Here is a 19,407-nt window from a genome sequence, read left to right on the forward strand (position 1 = left end):
GAGACAACAATAGGATTAGAATATTTCTTAGGATATTTTAGAGAATGTTAGTTTTTAACTGTTGATGTGAGATTCATTAATTCATTGCAGCTTAACAGTTAACTGTTGATGTGAGATTCATTAATTCATTGCAGCTTAACAGGTGTAGTGGTTAGTGCGTTTTGACGAACACTGCGAGTTCGTGAAAAACCTCTTTACGATTAATTACTTGATAAAAGCTGTTACAGTTCTCTTATGACTGCAGTCTGTCATATTGCATTGACTACTCGTAAAAATTATTTGCTTTGTTAGACCTTGAGCAAATCTGGCAACTATATTGCAAGTTTTTTTAACTTACGAATCACCCTCATACACTAATTATCTCTATTTAGATCTCATTTTTCAATCACCTTTTCAAGCAATCAGTTTAGCCGTTAAATGTGTCTTATGCAACAATTTGTGAACGACTCTTTTTGTACTTTTATAAATAAAATGTTTGGAGATAAAGATCTCTGTTGTCACATCGACGTTGTCATCTCCTTGTGGTTCAGCGACGCTCGACTTTACCCACTTGTTAATCATCTGCCGTTTGGACTCAATCCACCCGATCCAAGCCTGCTCTTGATTAGCTTTTGTCTGATAGAGGAATAATATCTCAGAGACTAGATATGAGCTAAGCGAGAAAATTGCTCCCAGCTCCGTCTACATCTCGGTCTACTGAAATTGTTGCTCTGATGATGAATGAATCTACGTCAGAGCTCGTGCAAGCATGAAGTTTGTCCCTTAATGCTTTCCATAGAACGTCGTGTTACCGAGGTGATGTAGAGACGCGATTTCAGTCGCTGAAATGAATAGCTATTTTAATCTTCTTATCTCGGTGGATGAGACCTGGTGGTGAAATAAGCAGTCAGTTAGTCAATTTGTTAAACATTGTTGAGTTTGAATAACATCGGCTAATATGGCGTCTGTACTGGACGCTCTTTGGGAGGACAGAGATGTTCGATTCGATATAACGCAGCAGTAAGTTGTTCACATCCAAGGCTCTGAACGTAACGTATCAGCAAGGCTAACTGGTGCCCTGTTGCTAACTTCACATATATAACTTATCAGTAGTAAGACAGAGCAACGTCTTTGTTGCTGTTACTTAAAATCAGTCCACACTCTACAAAAGAACACAAAAACCAAGCTAGCCAAATATTCGTATTAAGCGAATTAACACGGAACGTCACGTTTATGAATCCTTGCTGTTGGCTTGCTCCCTGACTAATTTGACTAATGTTATGGCTCTTTAGGCAGATGAAAACAAGACCTGGAGAGGTTCTTATCGATTGTCTTGATTCCATCGAAGACACGAAAGGGAACAACGGTGACAGAGGTGACTCTCTTTGTCTCTTTGTACTATCAGTTGTTAAATGCCATGGTTGTTTAGAATTCGTCTCTATAGTTAGCTACCTTTTTGTCAAACTCGGATAAGGATCAGTGATGATTTAGTTCAGTTTTACATGTGCACACTTTACAGGGAGACTTTTAGTGACCAATCTAAGGATCATCTGGCATTCCCTTGCTTTGCCCAGAGTCAACTTGTGTAAGTATGATCTTGTTATTTAATTAAAGCAAATCAAGGACTGCTTACAACGCTTAATTGGTGGTATATCGCCCTCTCTTGGATGAAATAAATAGGTTCACGTTGTAACTATCTCAGAATTTACTCGTTATGTTACGAGTAAATGTTACGTTATTTTACTCAATCTTGGTTCCATTTTCAGCCGTGGGATACAATACCATTATTAACATCACTACAAGGACCGCCAATTCTGTAAGTCACGCCCCCCCCCCCCCCCCTTTCTCTCTCTCCCTCCCTCCCCTTCATTTTTTCATTTCATAGGTTCTCATTTTATAACAATTGTTTCACCAGTCTTCAACATGGTCAATTCTTTTTCTTTTTCTTTCTCTTTCAGAAACTGAGAGGCCAAACTGAGGCTTTGTACATCTTGACCAAATCTAACAACACAAGATTTGAGTTCATTTTTACCAATGTGGTACCAGGCAGTCCACGACTCTTTACATCTGTTATTGCTGTTCACAGGTACTTTTCTCTTCAACACTGTCCAACTTATCATGGAATTTACTTTTTTTAAAATTTGTTTTATTGTCGTTATTGCAATCATTTCCGTTCTGATGACTGTTAGCTACATTACACAGTAATTACAGTAACAATCTCTCAGTAGTTTTGCTGTGTAGTTTCCACTGAGATGTAGTAACTGGATCTGCAGTAAAACTTGTCTGACAATACCTTTTCCTGCAGGGCATATGAAACCTCAAAAATGTATAGAGATCTAAAGTTGAGAGGAGCTTTGATTCAAAATAAGCAGTTAAGACTTCTGCCTCAGGAGCAAGTTTATGACAGAATCAATGGAGTTTGGAATTTATCCAGTGATCAGGTATTAAGGTTTGGTTCATTACATATGTCTGCGAGAAAATGTGTTGAGTGATGAAAATTGAATTTTGCCACAGTAACTGCATGCTGCTCATAGAGAGAATAATGGGGTTTTTTTGTTTTGTTTTTTTTAAACTCTGAGATATATTTTAATGGATGTGATCTTGTCTTTCAGGGCAACCTGGGTACCTTCTTTATCACTAACGTGAGAATTGTGTGGCATGCCAACATGAATGAGAGTTTTAATGTCAGCATTCCTTACCTACAGATTGTGAGTGATCTATACAAATTTGAAGTTCCTCTTAACACGCCAATACTGAACGTTTTTGTTTTGGGAAAAGCAACGTCTCTATATCTCCATATTCAATATGTGGTCTCTTTTCTCTCCTCTCCAAAGCGTTCCATCAGAATAAGAGACTCCAAGTTTGGACTTGCACTGGTGATAGAGAGTTCCCAACAAGTATGTCTAATCAAGACCCCCCCCCCCTTTCAATGTTTCTTTTTTTTTTCATAGTCTTTGAAATTTTTAAAAAAATGTGTTGTTGTGAGAATTTTACTTTTCCATCTTCCACTTTCCTTTTCCACACGTCAAGTACTCAGAGTTCTCTTTACACAGATGTGAAAGACAGACTCATATTCACACAATCATCTCATATTCACACAATCATGTGTCATACTGTTCTGCTGTGTTATTTGTACCTCAGACAGGGGGATATGTGCTTGGCTTTAAGATTGACCCCATGGAAAAACTACAGGATGCTGTGAAAGAGATTAATTCCCTGCACAAAGTTTACTCTGCCAATCCCATATTCGGAGTAGACTATGAGATGGAGGAAAAGGTAAGCCTCGCTACTTTAAATTAAACTTGTTTGTACAGGCTCGTCTTATAGACAATGACGTTTCAAACATCGTTCAGGTCTCCTGAGTTATTTTGTTTGCCAATGTCCCTTTTCTTTAAATTAACTCATTAACATATAGTGAGTTAAAATTCACAACCAGAGTGGCTTGAAGATGCGTCCAATCCATAGTATTAGAGGCGACATTTTTGTAAACATATAGGGTTTTGAAGAAGGTATAAAAATATACAGACAGTACCTCTATGGGCAGAATACTTGCTGACAAAATCTTGATGACTTTAATCATCAAACAGATTGATTTAAGGGAGGAAAAAAAAAACAAAACAAGCAGAATCGTCCCGATCAGCTTCTCCTGAAACCGCTATTTTATGGCTTCTTTATCTAAGATTAAATCTTTTAAACACCGTAGACAGCGGAGTGTGTGTTCTCTGAGGAACCTGTCGCTGTTTTATGTTATTCCAGCCTCAGCCTCTGGAGGAGCTGACGGTGGAACAGCCCCCTGATGACGTGGAGATCGAACCGGACGAACAGACCGACGCCTTCACCGTGAGTACACTCCCTAACTCTGCCCTCACTCTCCCGCTCCAGAGAACTGTCTGCAGCCTCTCAAAATAGCAGGCCGCCTAAGCTGTGTTCTTACCAACGGCAAACTGTGTTGCCTGGTTTCAAACATGTTTGTCTAAATGTGTTTTTTGTCATTTGACCGTAGCACATCAATTGTTTTACATAACAGGGCAAAAATGACATATGTTTGACCTTTGTGTTCTAATCTTTCTTTCTTTGTACTCTCCCATCAAGGCTTACTATGCAGATAGCAATAAGGTAAAGTGATTATTAGTTTATTGCATTTCTGAATACACTATAAAATCGTACCTTCAAATAAATGACATTCCCTAAAACTACTCGATTCTTCCATTTTCTTTTAAAGCAACAAGACCGGGAACCAGTGTTCTCTGATGAGCTGGGTTTGGCCATTGAGAAACTGAAGGATGGTTTTACGCTCCAGGGACTTTGGGAGGTTATGGGCTGAGTTCACCCTCAGAAAATGAGAATTTATCTGGAATTACACATCAGATATGTATTAGAACGCTGCTGAAAAAAATAGTAACTTTGAAAGTTTTAATGTTGGAAAGAATATCAGCATACATCATTGTCCTTCAAACCTTACTGTGGGTCATTTCAGTGTAAACGGGACCAGATAATAGTTCGTATTTATAAATAATGAGAATCCTTGTATTTATTTATACTGATATATAAAAGAGTAGTTTCAAATGTTTATACATAATCTTTGATTGTAATGTAATGAATGTACATTAGTGGCTTGTATCAGTTGGTAATGTTTACTTTATTGAAAGATGTATTTGTATATTCAGCAACTGCATGTTTGAATATTGTGTTCAGAACATCTCAGCCGGCAAGCAAATATTGCTATAAAGTGATAATTATTTGACACAAATATCAAGCACCTGCCTTTTTCTTTTTGAGTGTCAGTGTGTTTTAAAGCCGGTGGTTTACATAAGAGGGGGAATTTGAGTCATTTGTTTGGTTTAGGGACTTGCTGCCTCTGACAGAGATCATGAGGCTATTTACAACTGGGTGCACAGATCTGAAAGCTTTTGCAGATGGCTCTGGTGGACTCTTTGCCACCTGTTCTAGCAGCAACTGTTTGTTGACCCTGGAAGTTGGGAAGGTCAGTGTGTAAGAAGGTAACCCCCATTTAAATATAAAACTTCCAGGGAGATGAGTAGTATTTGAGTGTCTTAGATTTTGTAGTTAAGTGGGTCATTCATAGAAAAATTGATCTGTCTGTAGATGAATGATTACTTAGCAGGTTTTAGTCGCAAAACACTATTGAGAGGCATGACGTACAACTTCCCCGACATGTTATGTTCATTCTTCTTGTTCTCTCTGACACACACAAACAGATTTTCACCTTCTAAACTGATCTAACTCACTTTGATATTTTTGTGAAATTACTCAAGTAGCTTTATAAGGAAAATGCAGAGTCACGATCAGGAATACATTTAAATAAAATCAGATGAGTAATATCACTAAATCTACTGACGGAAGTGGATCATGTTATAGTCTATGGAAAAATGTGCGTAGGTTGTGATACAGCCCCCTTTGGCTGATCTCACACAATACCTCGCACAGTTGTGTCTTTCAGTCTGAGACAGCTGCACACCATGAGTCTGTATTCTCATTTAGCCAACCTGGATTCTTTCAGCCTGTGCCGGGGAGCTAAATTTAGAGGGATAAGGTTAAATTTCAGGGGTTTGTGTATGGGCTGTGTATGTAACTCAGGACTCATTCAACTGAGACAGAACGCAGAGAGGAACCAGAGAGGCAGTATCCTCGTCACAACAACACTTCCTCTAGGATGGAACCCACTGGTATGAAGGAAGACCTGCGGCTCTTCCAGAGCACCCTGTTACAGGACGGCCTGAAGGAACTTCTGAAGGAGAACAAGTTTGTGGACTGTACCCTGAAAGTCGGGGACAGGAGTTTGCCCTGCCATAGGCTCATAATGGCAGCGTGCAGCCCGTACTTCAGAGAGCTGTACTTCTCCGAAGATGGTACGGAAATCAACGTCAACAAGGAGGTGGTTCTGGAGAACGTGGATCCCGTTGTCATGGACATGATTGTGAATTACCTTTACTCGGCAGAGATCGACATCACAGACGAGAACGTGCAGGACATCCTAGCCGTGGCCAACCGTTTTCAGATACCATCCGTGTTCACCGTGTGTGTGAACTACCTGCAGAAGAAGCTCTCCATGGGGAACTGCCTAGCTGTCTTCAGAATGGGACTGGTGTTGAACTGCCCGAGACTGGCCATGGCGGCGCGAGACTTCATCGCAGAACGTTTCGAGACCCTGGTCAAGGACGAGGACTTCCTCGAACTTGCTCCCCATGAGTTCTTCGCCATCATCGGAGGTGACGCTCTAAACGTGGAGAAAGAGGAGACCGTGTTCGAGCTGCTGATGAAGTGGATCAGGAAGGACAAGGAGAACCGGGTTAAGATGTTAGGCGAGGCTTTCAACTTCATCCGTTTCCGTCTACTTCCAGAAAAGTACTTTAAGGAGAAAGTTGAAAAGGACGACATAATCAAATCCGACCCTGAAATCGTAAAGAAGATTAAGGTCATTAAGGAGGCTTTTGCGGGGAAATTGCCTGAGAATAAGGACAAAGGCGAGGGGGGTGAGGAGGACAAAGGGTTGCCTGGTTATCTGAATGACAACCGCAGACTGGGTATGTACGGCAGGGACCTGATCCTGATGATAAACGACGCGGCAGCCGTAGCCTACGACGCGAATGAAAATGAGTGCTTCTTGGCTGCGATGGCGGAACAGATACCGCGTAACCACGTCAGCATCGCATCCAAGAAAAATCAACTCTACGTCCTGGGTGGTCTGTTTATTGATGAGGAGGAGAAAGAAACACCGTTACAGTGTTACTTTTATCAGGTAAAGGAGCAAAACACCTAATGGCAGTTATTTTAAAATGGGAAAGAACAAGGTACATAGCTCTGAGACATTTACAAATACTTAACTGGTCTCAGTCTTTTATATACCCTAATGGAAGGCTCTTCTATTCCAGTTGGACAATCTTGGTGCTGATTGGTTAGCCCTGCCACCCATGCCGTCTCCTCGATGTCTGTTTGCCATGGGAGAGTTTGAAAATCTCCTGTTTGCTGTTGCTGGGAAAGATCTGCAGACCAATGAGTCTCTTGACTCAGTAATGTGTTATGATACTGAGTAGGTATTAGTGAGTAAAGAGACACAAAGTGCAACGTGACATATTTTGATCTCTATAATCATTGAAAGTAAATAACTTTTTTCTTTCTTTTAATCATCAGAAAGATGAAATGGAACGAGACCAAAAAGCTACCCCTGAGGATCCATGGTCATTGTGTGATCTCACAGAATGGTTTAGTGTACTGTATTGGAGGAAAAACAGATGAAAAGTAAGGTTGAATGCAAACGTCAAAGCAACCCATGTTATGTCAAACTCATGATCCATGATGCAGCTGTTGACTGTCTGTGGTGGAATGTTTTTGTCTGTCAATGTAACAGTAAAACCATCAACAAGATGTTTGCATACAACCATAAGAAGTCAGAGTGGAAGGAGCTGGCAGCCATGAAAACACCAAGGTCTATGTTTGGGGCAGTTGTTCACAAAGGAAAGATTATAGTGACTGGAGGCGTGAATGAGGGTGGTCTTTTAGCCAGCTGTGAGAGCTACGACTTTGGAACAAACAAGTATGTACTGTCTAGTTGTGTTCATGTTTGCCATGTAACATTCTGGAAAAAACTTGTTTGTATGTCTCAAAAAGTATCTGTTTTAGAAATTAATAGTATGTAGACCTGAGAAGCATGTCCCATTTCATGGTTGTATTACTGCACCTGAACATACAATACCCGGAAAATTCACATTTTTTGAGATTTTTGTGATTAGAGAAGGAAAGCATATAAGAGTATACATTTACGTGAATTAAGTATTAAATATTTTATTTTATTCCAAACAAGTGATCAGTATAAGAAAATGAGAGATTCAAGTTGGCTTTGCTACCATTTCAAACCTTACTGTTATTTAACACAATGAGGCAAAATGAGGGGTCTTATCTATTTTTGCTCTCCTCCAGGTGGGAACCTTTTCCCGAGTTTGCGCAGGAGAGGAGCTCAGTAAACCTGGTCAGCACTGGTGGAGTTCTGTATGCTGTAGGAGGCTTCACTATGGTTGAGAATGAAAACAAGGAGTGTGTACCCTCTGAGGTCACAGACGTCTGGCAGTAAGTCATCCTCCTTATCACTTGTCTTTTGTCTGTGAACTGTCATTTAAAGCCAGAATTAATGTTTTTTTTTCTTCTGAAAAATATCAAATCAGTTATCCAGTCAAGGGAAAGATGTGAATACAAATAATTTGGTCTTTCATTTGCCCTGTCCTTAATTTCTGTAGGAATCTAAGAGTTAGACTGAGCACTCATACTGTGGTTATTTGGGCGCTAATGGATATCTGATCTGTGTGTGTGTGTGTGTGGCAGGTATGAAGAGGATAAGAAACAGTGGTGCGGGATGTTAAGGGAGTTGCGCTACGCTGCCGGGGCCTCCTGCGTCTCCATGAGACTGAACGCTGCCAAAATGCCCAAACTCTAAACACAGAACTCCACAGTGCTTGGCCCACACACACACACTATTTCCACTTAGATCTATTTATTCTTTCCAATTAGCCTTCCTGCGCAAACGCTGCAATGACACCACCATGTGAGCGTAAAGACTGAACCCTCAGTAATACTGGTCCACTCTGTGAGAAGAGAACAAAAAAAAAAAAAACCCCTGCTCAATTCAAAACACACAAATTTGATTTCAGTCACCTATATGTTGACTTTTTCTGTTGTTTACTTGTTTTTTTTTTTTTACAAAATAAATGTGTGATCCGTACAAGCTTTTTTTAAAACTCACTCCCACTCACTATCTGAGCCACTTTCCCTAATTAGGGTTGCAGGGGGTGTTGGAGCCTATCCCAGCATTCATTGGGTGAAAGGCAGGGAAACACCCTGAAGAGGTCGCCAGTCCATCGAAGGGTTTTTTTTTTAAACTTTGATTGTATAAATAAGTTTTATTATTCTGTCTAGGAGAGCCTGAGAATACACAGGGAGCTTCTGCGACTCCCTGGATTCAAAGCATTCACTCATCTTTAATACAAACTTTCTATGTAACATTAAAAAGCTGCACAAGTATAAAAAATATGACATGATTCATTGAAATGTAGGCATTGTTGATGTGGATTAAACTCAGCATTCAATCTGTCACAGAGTCTCAAAGGAACACTTAGAATTATCAATCCGTCTTCAGTGAAAGTCCAGTTCTCTTCAAGTCCAAGTCTCCCTTTATACCGATAGATGTCTCTGTGAAATGCTTTTCAGTTTGTAGTCCTGAGTGTCTCCACTGAGAGTTTAAAACACAAGCTTCAAGGCAATTCTGTAAATATCTTCTTTCTTAAATATTCCTTCCAAGCATCAGGGGTGGAGAGCTCCATAGAATTCCATTCAAAATGGGGAATCTGTCGGATTAAAAACAGTAAAATTCAATTGCTCAACAGCAAACTGGTAATAATACACTTATGTGTTGTGTTTGTATGATGTATATTAATTCATATTGTATCGATGATGCTGATTCATATTTTCAGAGGAAAAGATATCTGACCTGAACAACATGATATCCCAACATTTCCAAATGCCTTTTTCTCATCATGGTTTCTCCTTTCATGTGTCTGGAATTCTTACAGAAGGATTTGGAATCAAGGAAGTCCAAGGCAATACTGCACAGAGTACAGAAAAGAGATTCAAATAGTTAAGAACTGGACAAACTCTGTGTTAACATTGGACAAATGGGTATGAAGCAAACAAAATTACCACACAGCGGCTTTTGAAGATTGGTTAACATTGTCATTTGTTGTTCTAATGCGTCACATTACGACTGAAGAACTGGAAGATTAATGTTTGAGTGTTGAGAGGTTGTTGACTTAGCTTAAGGCAAATGAGTTTAAGGTAGAGAACCACTGAATGTAATATGGACAAATGTGTATAGGTAGAGAGTAGTTGAATGTGATTTGTGCTGCGGTACCGTAGAGCTCCAGGGGCCAGTTTTGTCCCCTCTCTCCCAGAGGAACCAGAGGGACCAGACTCCCAGCGCACTTCTTCGCTGACCCCAAGCTGGTTCGTCTCACTGTATGGCACCGGCCGCCCGTGTCTGTCCAGGACACACTCAAAATCTGAGGGGAAAAAAAGGTCACACACATACTGTGAATCAGAAAACACACACACACACACACACACAAACTTGACAAAAATTTTTTTAAAATAAACACATAATCCAAATGGCTTTCATTAAAAGGTTAGCTCAAATTGTAAATAAATGAGGAAATAGGGTTATGTAGCTTAAAGTGAAACAATGCACACATATGTAACAATTCTCCACCAACAGAAATGTTGGCGCCAGACTCACCCACTGTGTAAAAATAAGGTGTAGTCACTGCCACTCGGGCACAGTTAATTCCTCCCAGAACCTCTCCGAGCATCCTGTGGATCTGCTGCTGGATTGGGCTCACTGAGGTGTTTCCTGGAAAGCAGCGACGGACGGACGAGAACGACAAACTTAGCATCTCCGGCCGTCTTTTTTACGCTAATGCTAATTCGCTATAAGTGAGATTTGCTCAGGCACATTTAAAAAAATTTTGAAGCACGTACCAAACAACAGGGCAAGGACTGATATAAAAGACATGGAGTAATGATACTTGAACGAAGCATTAAAAAATGACAACCGGAAAGTTATTGAAGATAACAAGTAGTCTATTATTGTCAATGCTAAATGTTAAAGGCAAATTAATTTAACTAAACAAGTACTATTTACTGAAAAAAATCACATGAATTCAGAGTGCTGACCTCTCTTCTGGAGCTGTTGACAGTAACGCTCATGAAACCAAGGCACCTGGAACTCAGGACATTCCAGACACACAGCCCGATTCAACTCCATCAGACGCAGGCGCACGCGCATGTTCAGTGCATCTGGTAGGGCTGAAGGTAAAAAATAAAATTAACAAAACAAATAAAGAAAAAAAAACCCAAAAAAACTTCAAAGTGCATAACACTTCCCATAAAAAATATTGGATAAGGCTTGTAGGTTCCATTTAAATGTAATGCATTTCTGGAAGAGAAGAATGGAAGACAAATTCTTGACAAGCTCGCTCTTTTACTCCAACATACTCTCCAACTGTGCATCCAGCTTGGCCAGGAAGTCTACGCTGAAAATCTCCCGAATCACTTCTTCGGGAAAGCAGTCAGCCACGGCTAAGGCGTAGGCCAGGAGGACCAGCAGATGAGGGTCAAATGAGCCTGAGGCCATAGAGAAGACACGTGTTACGGTCGATTCTGATTAAAGTTGACCGAAACGGTTAAATACCTGATAATCAGTACTTACTAACGAATGGTGTGAGATGTTGAACGCATACGTCAAACAACTCATCGACTCTCACCGTGTCGTAGTTTAATATAGCAAAAGGCAACAGGGTGGCATAAGTAGCAGAGTAATGAACCTATGAGAGACAAACACACAAATCAAACTGACACACTGTTTGACTAATGCCTGTATATGTCTGACAAAAGTCTATACAATAATCACGGGTAACAGGTGTTAACAGCGGACAGAATATTCATCTCAGAAAAAATATAGGCTGCGTAGCTTGTGTGAGAGGAGACACGATACGCCCAAAGAAATATATTTTACCTTGTCTATGTTTTCTATGGTCACATTAGCCATGTGGTCAAGCAGTGGTTTGCAGAGGTAGTTGGTCCTGGTAAGGAACAGCGCTAGTTCCGGAACATTGGTCCATGATACCTGATCTACAAGCCTCTGAAGCGTAACCATGGTTTCCTCCAAGAGAATCTCCTCAAACCACTCTCCCGAGATGTATTTCAGCTCCTCCAGAACCATGTCCAGGCGGTCGGCTTTGTGCAAGCGCTCCTGGGCGCAGTGGTTGAGGGTCTGGAGCAGGCGCACGTATTTGCTGGGAGTGTTGTGTCGGTAGGACGGGTCGCTGCGGATCCACTTGGCTATAGCTACGGTGAAGGTGCTGAGGTCGTTGAGGTTACACTGAGGCAAGACGGCGTTGACGCGTGAAAGCACGACCTCGTCCAGCCTCGGAGACGGCAGCATGGAGAGGACGCGGGTCAGCATGGTCACCTCGTATGGAAAAACACTGTCCTGTAGGTAACTAAGGGAGATGGGGGGTGGGCAATAAGTATTTGAAAAGAGGTAATGAGGGGCTCTGAACTGGTGGGAGGCTTGCAAAAAAAAAAAAAAAAAAATATTCAGGTGAATCGAGGTAAATTCCTAATTTTGCTTATGAATAATTTCCAGTTCATGTTATTTTAACCAATACTAAATAAAAAGCACCGAGATTTTGAGAACGGACAGGGCATTATACCCACCGTAACAGAATAATCCTTATTCTGGAGAAGATCTCTGAGTTCTGACAGTGAAGGAGAATTAAAGCCTGGGTGATCCTGGCAATCTCAACAGACCTGAAGACTTCCAGATTCTTGTACAGCACAGAGGAAATTCTGTTGAATGAGTACAATCAGATCACTTCACCCATATAGCTTTACATGTGTGCAAATGTACATATAGGAAAAATAACCATCAGTACTTATTGATCAGCTGAAGGTTCCGACACTGAATCTCCTCCAGGGTCTCTACCACTGCCAAGGCCTGCTGGGCATTCAGCTCATCAGCCAGTAGTAACGCTGTATTCTCTAACCTGAAAGACCAATCAGCTTTCAAAATGAATGTGTTGTTTCTGAAGCTGTGCAAACACTCACAGCAATGTGGTAGGGCTATTACAAATTACAGACGGTATATTATATTTCTAAGTCTTAGTCTCTTGCAAAGTACAAATGCTGATGATTGGTTGTTGTAACAAAACATAATTCCAGATTTAATCCATGACCACTGTACCCCTCTCTAGTAGCCTGCCCAGCCATAGGTCCAAGGGCAGCAAAGAGCTTAGTGAAGGACACTGGGTCAGTGCTGGTGTCCACCAGCTCCATCAGCCTCTGTTTGGCAGCCAAACGGAAATCACAGTTATTGAACTGGAGCGACTGGTACAATCCCAGGACGATGCTGATGTTCTCAGCGTCCATGTGGGGAACGTTCCGGAGAAGGACTTGGTTGCATTTCTCCAGCAAGGGCCGATGGTTGCATTTGATGTTGCGGAGGAACTGGACCACTCTTCTGGGATTGTTAAACTGGGAGGTATCCATAGAGTCCAAAAGAACATCTGCTTTTGCAATCAGTGCATCCCGTAAGTGAGGGGAGACCAAAGGAGAAACGCTGATCATCAGCGTAGACAGCACCCTGTTGGATTTAAATAAGTTATGAAGCACACTCATTAGGTCACAGGCACAGATGTAAATTTGTTGATATAAGCAGATGCATTGACAGAGCTTTATCATTAAAAAAAAAGCCAGTAGCTGTTACCTGATATCGTCGATGGAATCCAGGTTCTGATTTATTATCTCTGTGATGTGACCCATAATTGGACTGTACTGCAGGTACTGGTCACTCAGGCAGATAGCAAACTTCGATAAGGCTGTCATCTGAAATCTATTAATTATGAGAAGCATTGCTCCATATTAGGGGCACAATATCACTATGTACGTTAACACTACATTACCAAAAATAGAATCATGAAAAAAAAAATATACATTTACCTGTCTAGTCGGTTCCAAGCTTCTATCACCAACTGCTGGACTAGAGAATCATGGGGTTCCACATTAAGCCTTCAAAAGACAGAATGATTGCAAATGCGAAAGACAGAAGAGATTTACTTCAACCTACAGTTCTTTTGTAGAATCTACATTGCCAGTTTGTACCTCCTATAGGTCCATATAGCAGTTTGGAAACAAGTTGATATACTTAACTGATATTGCAATCATCATTAACATGATCAAGTAAAACAAAATTACCATCAAAATCCTGATACCTATCCAAGAATTTTAGATCTGTTAAAAAGACTAAGACAGAGGGATCAATTCAATGGTAGAGTCAAATATCTAGCCTTTGATACCTCAGTACATTGTACAGCGTGTCCACCACTGTAACATCATCCATGAGGCTAATCTTGTTCTCTGCCAGGACACGGAGCGTCAGGAACTGCGGGTGACCACGGACGTAGTCGATAGCCCTCAGCATCTGAGGTTTTTCCTTCTGAAACTGCCAGAGCAGACCCATGGCGCAGCCCACATGCTGTACAGCCAACTTGGCCTTGTTCTTCCCAACCACGTCGAAAATGTGCTCCTCAGTGCTGCAGACCTGGAGCTGCTGGAGAACCTGGTCCTGGAACACGAGGCTGCTACGATGGAACAGTCGGCCAGGACAGCAGCTTCTCAGGGTGCGCAGGTGGAGCATGGCTTAGTACAGGTAGAGTCACAAGATGGGTGCAGACCTCCACATGTCCGTATAACCAGATATAAGGAGCCAGTCAGAAGTAGGAAATACAGGTAAGAGATGCTCCAGAACGCACAAGCTCTATGGCACTGTAGAGGAGGCACATCTGTTCGGAGAAATCATATTAGACTTAGTAAACACAGCTTGGAGTATGGGCGGTGGAGCCAGTTTTTTGTACGACTTCTTTGTGAGGAAACAAGCGTTGTGCTGTTGTGGATGCAATACAGACCATCTACTCTTGTGCTAATCAACAGCTAAAAAAGGCAGTGTTGTCAAACCTACTACGGCTACCTCTGGCTACTTTAAAAACTACTGTTAGCTTAATTCAATAAGCTAAGTCATATAATAAGACCTCATCTGGTTTTGTAGCTCAGCTCCCATTAAGATGAAACAAAATAGTGATACACATGTGAAGCAGCAGGATAGGGCAAGTCCATCTAGTCATTGTGTCCTAGGTGTCACGAGAACTAAAAGACTAATCGTAGGACGTCAAGCGAAAAGTGTTACAGTACCTCTGATATTATGTCATTAAGCACCAAATATAAACTCGAATACACCTGCTGTCAAGGTGCGGTGACATTCTAAAGCTCTGCTACAAAGACTATTACAAAAGCATGTTCGACCTACGTTGGCGCTGTGCTCACGTGGGAAAAATAGTTATAACCGAATGCACTTGTTTTGTACTCTTGCAGAGCGTTTAACTGAAAGACATGCTTTCTCCTTATTTGAGAATAAAATATGTAATTCAAATGCTCACTGACATTGTGACAAATTCAAAATTTTCAAAGAAGAATCATTGCTAACTTGACTTGTTTCGCTCCTTCTTCTGCTTTGCAACTACACATTTTTTCCGACCGTTGCACATTGTCGCCCCCTACTGAAGAGGAGTGTAATGGAGAACAAAGGTTCGGATTCCCACAACTGTAATTACTAGAACATCTCAAGGCAAGACGTCGGACACTATGCATTGACAGTGTACGTTTTCAAATGTCGAACATCAAAACCTGAAGGTGACTCTTGGTATGGAATGAGGAAAGTTAAATCATAAATCATACAATTTTATTAAGAGTGTTGTGTGATTGAATATTCTAAACAGTGTAGAACACATGAAGTTTAAGACAGCTTTGGTATCTGTATGCTGATGTATAATCAAACTCATGCTCTTCCTAATCAGAGGCTCTTAAACACTGCTTCCTATAAATGTCTTGTTGGTTGATTTCCCTACAACCTCAAAGTGAGAGTCAGAAGAGAAAGAATCGGGTCTCATTTAAACATCTCAAAAAATTTAAGGATTCTTAACTGCTGAGCAAAAAAATATTGTCTGTTTAGACATAATAATACAGCAATGTGTGATGATATGTAAATCTTTTGAATGAAACTGAATAAACATTTCCAACAGTACATGATAATATATTTAGACAAACACTTTAAAAGTCAAAGGGTACATAAAAGTGGGATACTCTTTGCCATAATACCAAAGCATGATCCAAACTGATGCAAATTTACTCTCTTAAATGTGACTTTTAATAGCATAGAGCATTATTCCTTTATTTTGCAGGAGATCCTGATGACCAGTTAAACCCTAGTCTTTTTTTAGACTTTTGAATGTCAGCAGTCTCATTCAGTTCCTTTATACTCTGAGTGGTACCACCAATGTAACTGGGCATTTGAACGCCAGATTCATCCTGAACCAGGTAACTTGGTCTCACGCCGCCAAAAACGGGGCCGAGACCCCCGCCTATTCCCATTCGGGCCGCCTTTCGTAAGGGGAAGGTGTTTCTTCCTGCCCGTGCGGCTGCGTCGATCAGATGTTTGGCGTATTCCTGGAACTGATTCATGTCTTCGATAACAAGCTGAGCGTTCTTCGCCTCAAACTCCTGATGTTCTTTATGGACACGTTGAGTACGGGCTTGTTTTTCAGCCTGGTTCCAAAAAGCATTTCAAAGGCAAGGATAACACTTCTTACCGTGTGAAAATGAAAATGTGATCATTACTATGAATGTGTAAACAGTATGAACTTGTTGAACTGGTGAGACATTTGGCAGGTAAAGTTACAGATCAAAACACATCTCACCATTTGATGAATGTACATGTCTTGCAGTACTTTCCCCATCTCTCTCATTTTTTGAGCTTTTTGCTGCTGTTTTTCCAGGAACACCCGATCAGCCTCTTTCTTGCTGAGAAGCATCTCCAGAGACTTCTGTTTCTCCTCTTGTTCCTTTTGCTTCCGTTGTTCATCCTAAAATCAGTTGAAAAAGATGGGCTGTTTTCTCAAAGCTGTTATTACATAAAGTAACAAAATACAAACAACAAACTTTCTCAATAAATGTTTGTAAAAAAAAACATAGGTCAGAGTGATACAATTCAGATCATGACTGATTAAGAAACACATAACAATACAGTAAACACTTTTAATCACTTTCAATCTTTGTGCTTTGGATGACACACAGAATAGACAGCTACAAAAATGCACATGGTATAACTATAACTATACCGTAGCTTTTCTGTGATCAGTAATGGACTTCAGCATTTCTGCTTGTTTCTTGTCTTCCTGCTGTTGTTTTCGCGCTAGTCTGGCGTCACGTTCAGCCACTGCGCGGGCGATGAGCTCCTCCTCGTTGGAGGCCTGCTCCTGTTGCTGCCCAGCCAGCTTATCAGTGATGGCCTCCCTGTGCTTTTGCACCTCCCTTACAGAGAGAGACAGAGACAGAAACTTAAAGTACCCAGTAATGCTGGGGACTATGACCAAAGTGTCGAGGCAAAAGGGACAGATAACAACTTCGAAAACACTAGACACTCCCATGTACTTTACCTACATCTTAACACTCCAAAGAATCCTGAGGTGCAGTTGAACGGGCAGTTTAGGAGATGTAATTTGTGTCTCTTTACTTACGGATGAGTATCGTTTCATTCAGGTGTGTTGCATATTTAAAAATGTGCCGTGTGACAGACTGAAGATCAGAGTCACCTGAAGATTTCTGCCTCTTTTTCCTTCCTAAGCTTCATCATTTTATCTTTCGCTTGCACAAAGAGCCTCCGCCTCTCTTCCTCCACCTCTTGCTTTTGGGCCTCGATCGCTCTAATTATGTCTCTGTTGGCAAGATGTTCCTTCAAAACAAAATTCACAAATGTGGTTTGATTATTCTTCAGCAAAAAATGTTAGCAGACAACCGTAGACTACTTAAAAACTGAGCCTCTAACAGACACAGAAAATATAGTAGCATTGAATTTATTGCATTCTCCGTACACTTTTGGCCAACTTTGTGCAATCTCATGTCTGCTTAAAGAAAATGGACCTTGGTTTTTCCTTTTTAATGATGCAGTTCTCGGATGCATTCCTCACAGATACAATCATATGAAGATGGACCAGTGGTTTTACTCCGTGCTGTTGTCTTACACTGTGAGCCCTCATCATGTTCCTCTTCTCCTCCTGCCTCCTCTGCTCCCGCATGGATTGCTCCAACAGGTGAAGCTCCCTGAGTCGCTTCAGTTCCTCTGCCTCTTTCGCCTCTTCCATCTTCTCCCGCTCTGTTGCCAGCTGGTGTTCTTTAATCCTACAAAAAAGACAGAAATTAATCACACCTTTACATCACCAAAGGGTTCCTCAAAATACTGTCATTTTAGCATTTAATAAAGCTCATTCAGGAATGAATTTAAGAAATGTTATGGAATAGGAGGAACCTTAGGAGGTCATGCTAGATCAGTAAAATTTCAATTCAGTCTAAGGAAATGTCTAATTAACAGACTGATAAACTGACAGACTAAGCTTATGGTGATTTCGTTGATTCTCACTGTTGTTTTAGACTTTCACTGAGAGCCTCACGCTCCTTTCTCCTCTGCAGAGCCTTCTCCTGCTCCTGCTTCAGGCTTTCCTCCTCCTTATGTGCAAGTGTTTCCATTATTTCTTTATCCACATCTTTACTGGCTTTTTTAATCTTCTGTTTGAGCTCAATTTGAGCCTCCCTTTCCTTCAGAACCTCTGTCAACAGCAAAGCACTCTGGGAATAGAAAAAGAAAGAACATATATGCCAGTTTCAGTACTAAATTGCATATAAAGTTAGGCAATTTCATTTGTTCAAATTGTCCTTTTATCTAAAAAGATTTGCTAAAAGATGGGTTAGGCGTGAGTTAATGTTTAGAGTAAGGCTTAGAATTAAGCTTTGCTTTTGATCAATCCGCTTTCAAAGCAGCTTTATAGTTTTGCATTTAGTAAACCACCACACTCCTGGACAGAGTAATTTTCCATAAAGTACTGTGTTTTTGCCAGAAGAAAAAAAAAAAAAACACACACATTGAATCCTTTCACTATATCAGTCTGGTAGTACAGTTGAGCCCTGGCTTTCTCAATGGCTTTTTTTCTCCTCTGCTCCTGGTATTCGGCCTCTTCAATGTCAATTTGTTTCCTCTGCTCCTCCTCAATCTCCTCCCGAATTTTCTTGGCCTTCAGCTTTCTTTGTCTTTGTCCCTATGACGTGAGAGAGGAACAGAATAACTAAAATATAAGACATTACGTATTCGAGTATTTTGTAACGAGGCGAAACTAAGGGGAAAACATTAGGGCTCACCCATTAAAAACGCAAAAGTCAGTCTTAACTTACAGCTATAGTATTGGACCAGTTTTTCACCACTTCTTTGGAGCGCAAGTGTAAGGCTTCTCGTCGCTTTGACGCCTCAATGAGACTCTCGTTGTACTGATTTACTTTTTTCAAGTTATCTTGAATACGAAGCCATTCTGCTCTTGGTAAAACCGTCACTTGTCGAAGGTCTGGCAGCTGAATTGGCTGAGATGATTCTTCTACTGTTTTCATCACTAAACGCCCATGCATTTGGGTTACGGAAATTTATTTTCTTAGTTAATATTAGACACAGAGATGTCACGGGACTATGTAAAATATATTTGCTTGAGACAAACATGCACTATGTCGTGTCTTCTACCAACTTACCTTCTTTGCTGGAGCCTTTCCGACGACCATACTGCACAACAGATAGCGAAGCAGTCGACATGGTTAATCTTCACACTCTACTGATTATATTAATTGTCTTAACATATTTATTCAAGTCGGCCCCAAACCAAACGTCGGTGAAATTCAAAGCGTTACACAGATCCTCAATGCGCTGTGTTGCGTCGC

At 40.9% G+C, this 19,407-nt stretch overlaps 4 protein-coding genes across 4 annotated transcripts; 2 read left to right on the forward strand and 2 right to left on the reverse strand.

The window, feature by feature from the left end:
* Positions 1-937: 937 nt before the first annotated feature.
* bbs5 (Bardet-Biedl syndrome 5) lies at positions 938-4,303 on the forward strand. The gene is made up of 12 exons (XM_030787197.1): positions 938-999; positions 1,272-1,354; positions 1,499-1,564; positions 1,746-1,795; positions 1,938-2,065; positions 2,285-2,420; positions 2,592-2,687; positions 2,814-2,876; positions 3,121-3,255; positions 3,736-3,819; positions 4,072-4,095; positions 4,202-4,303. The coding sequence occupies exons 1-12, from the start codon at positions 938-940 to the stop codon at positions 4,301-4,303; spliced, it is 1,029 nt and encodes a 342-aa protein (XP_030643057.1).
* A 1,350-nt stretch (positions 4,304-5,653) lies between these two features.
* On the forward strand, positions 5,654-8,428 carry klhl41a (kelch-like family member 41a). The gene is made up of 6 exons (XM_030787040.1): positions 5,654-6,739; positions 6,873-7,030; positions 7,132-7,239; positions 7,349-7,534; positions 7,918-8,064; positions 8,317-8,428. The coding sequence occupies exons 1-6, from the start codon at positions 5,654-5,656 to the stop codon at positions 8,426-8,428; spliced, it is 1,797 nt and encodes a 598-aa protein (XP_030642900.1).
* Positions 8,429-9,111: 683 nt separating this feature from the next.
* fastkd1 (FAST kinase domains 1) lies at positions 9,112-14,239 on the reverse strand. Its single transcript, XM_030787000.1, has 14 exons — positions 13,899-14,239; positions 13,543-13,611; positions 13,310-13,435; positions 12,788-13,186; positions 12,480-12,590; positions 12,262-12,393; positions 11,558-12,044; positions 11,252-11,366; positions 11,038-11,166; positions 10,717-10,848; positions 10,280-10,393; positions 9,899-10,046; positions 9,479-9,593; positions 9,112-9,335 (listed from the first exon to the last, which is right to left on the reverse strand). The coding sequence occupies exons 1-14, from the start codon at positions 14,237-14,239 to the stop codon at positions 9,243-9,245; spliced, it is 2,511 nt and encodes an 836-aa protein (XP_030642860.1). The 3' UTR covers positions 9,112-9,242.
* A 1,586-nt stretch (positions 14,240-15,825) lies between these two features.
* Positions 15,826-19,282, reverse strand: cfap210 (cilia and flagella associated protein 210). The gene is made up of 9 exons (XM_030786655.1): positions 19,222-19,282; positions 18,877-19,088; positions 18,570-18,743; positions 18,071-18,276; positions 17,676-17,832; positions 17,247-17,386; positions 16,773-16,965; positions 16,353-16,517; positions 15,826-16,200 (listed from the first exon to the last, which is right to left on the reverse strand). The coding sequence occupies exons 1-9, from the start codon at positions 19,280-19,282 to the stop codon at positions 15,826-15,828; spliced, it is 1,683 nt and encodes a 560-aa protein (XP_030642515.1).
* Between the last annotated feature and the right edge of the window lie 125 nt (positions 19,283-19,407).

The sequence above is a fragment of the Chanos chanos genome, chromosome 10 (assembly GCF_902362185.1).
Source record: "Chanos chanos chromosome 10, fChaCha1.1, whole genome shotgun sequence".
Lineage (NCBI taxonomy): Eukaryota > Metazoa > Chordata > Actinopteri > Gonorynchiformes > Chanidae > Chanos > Chanos chanos.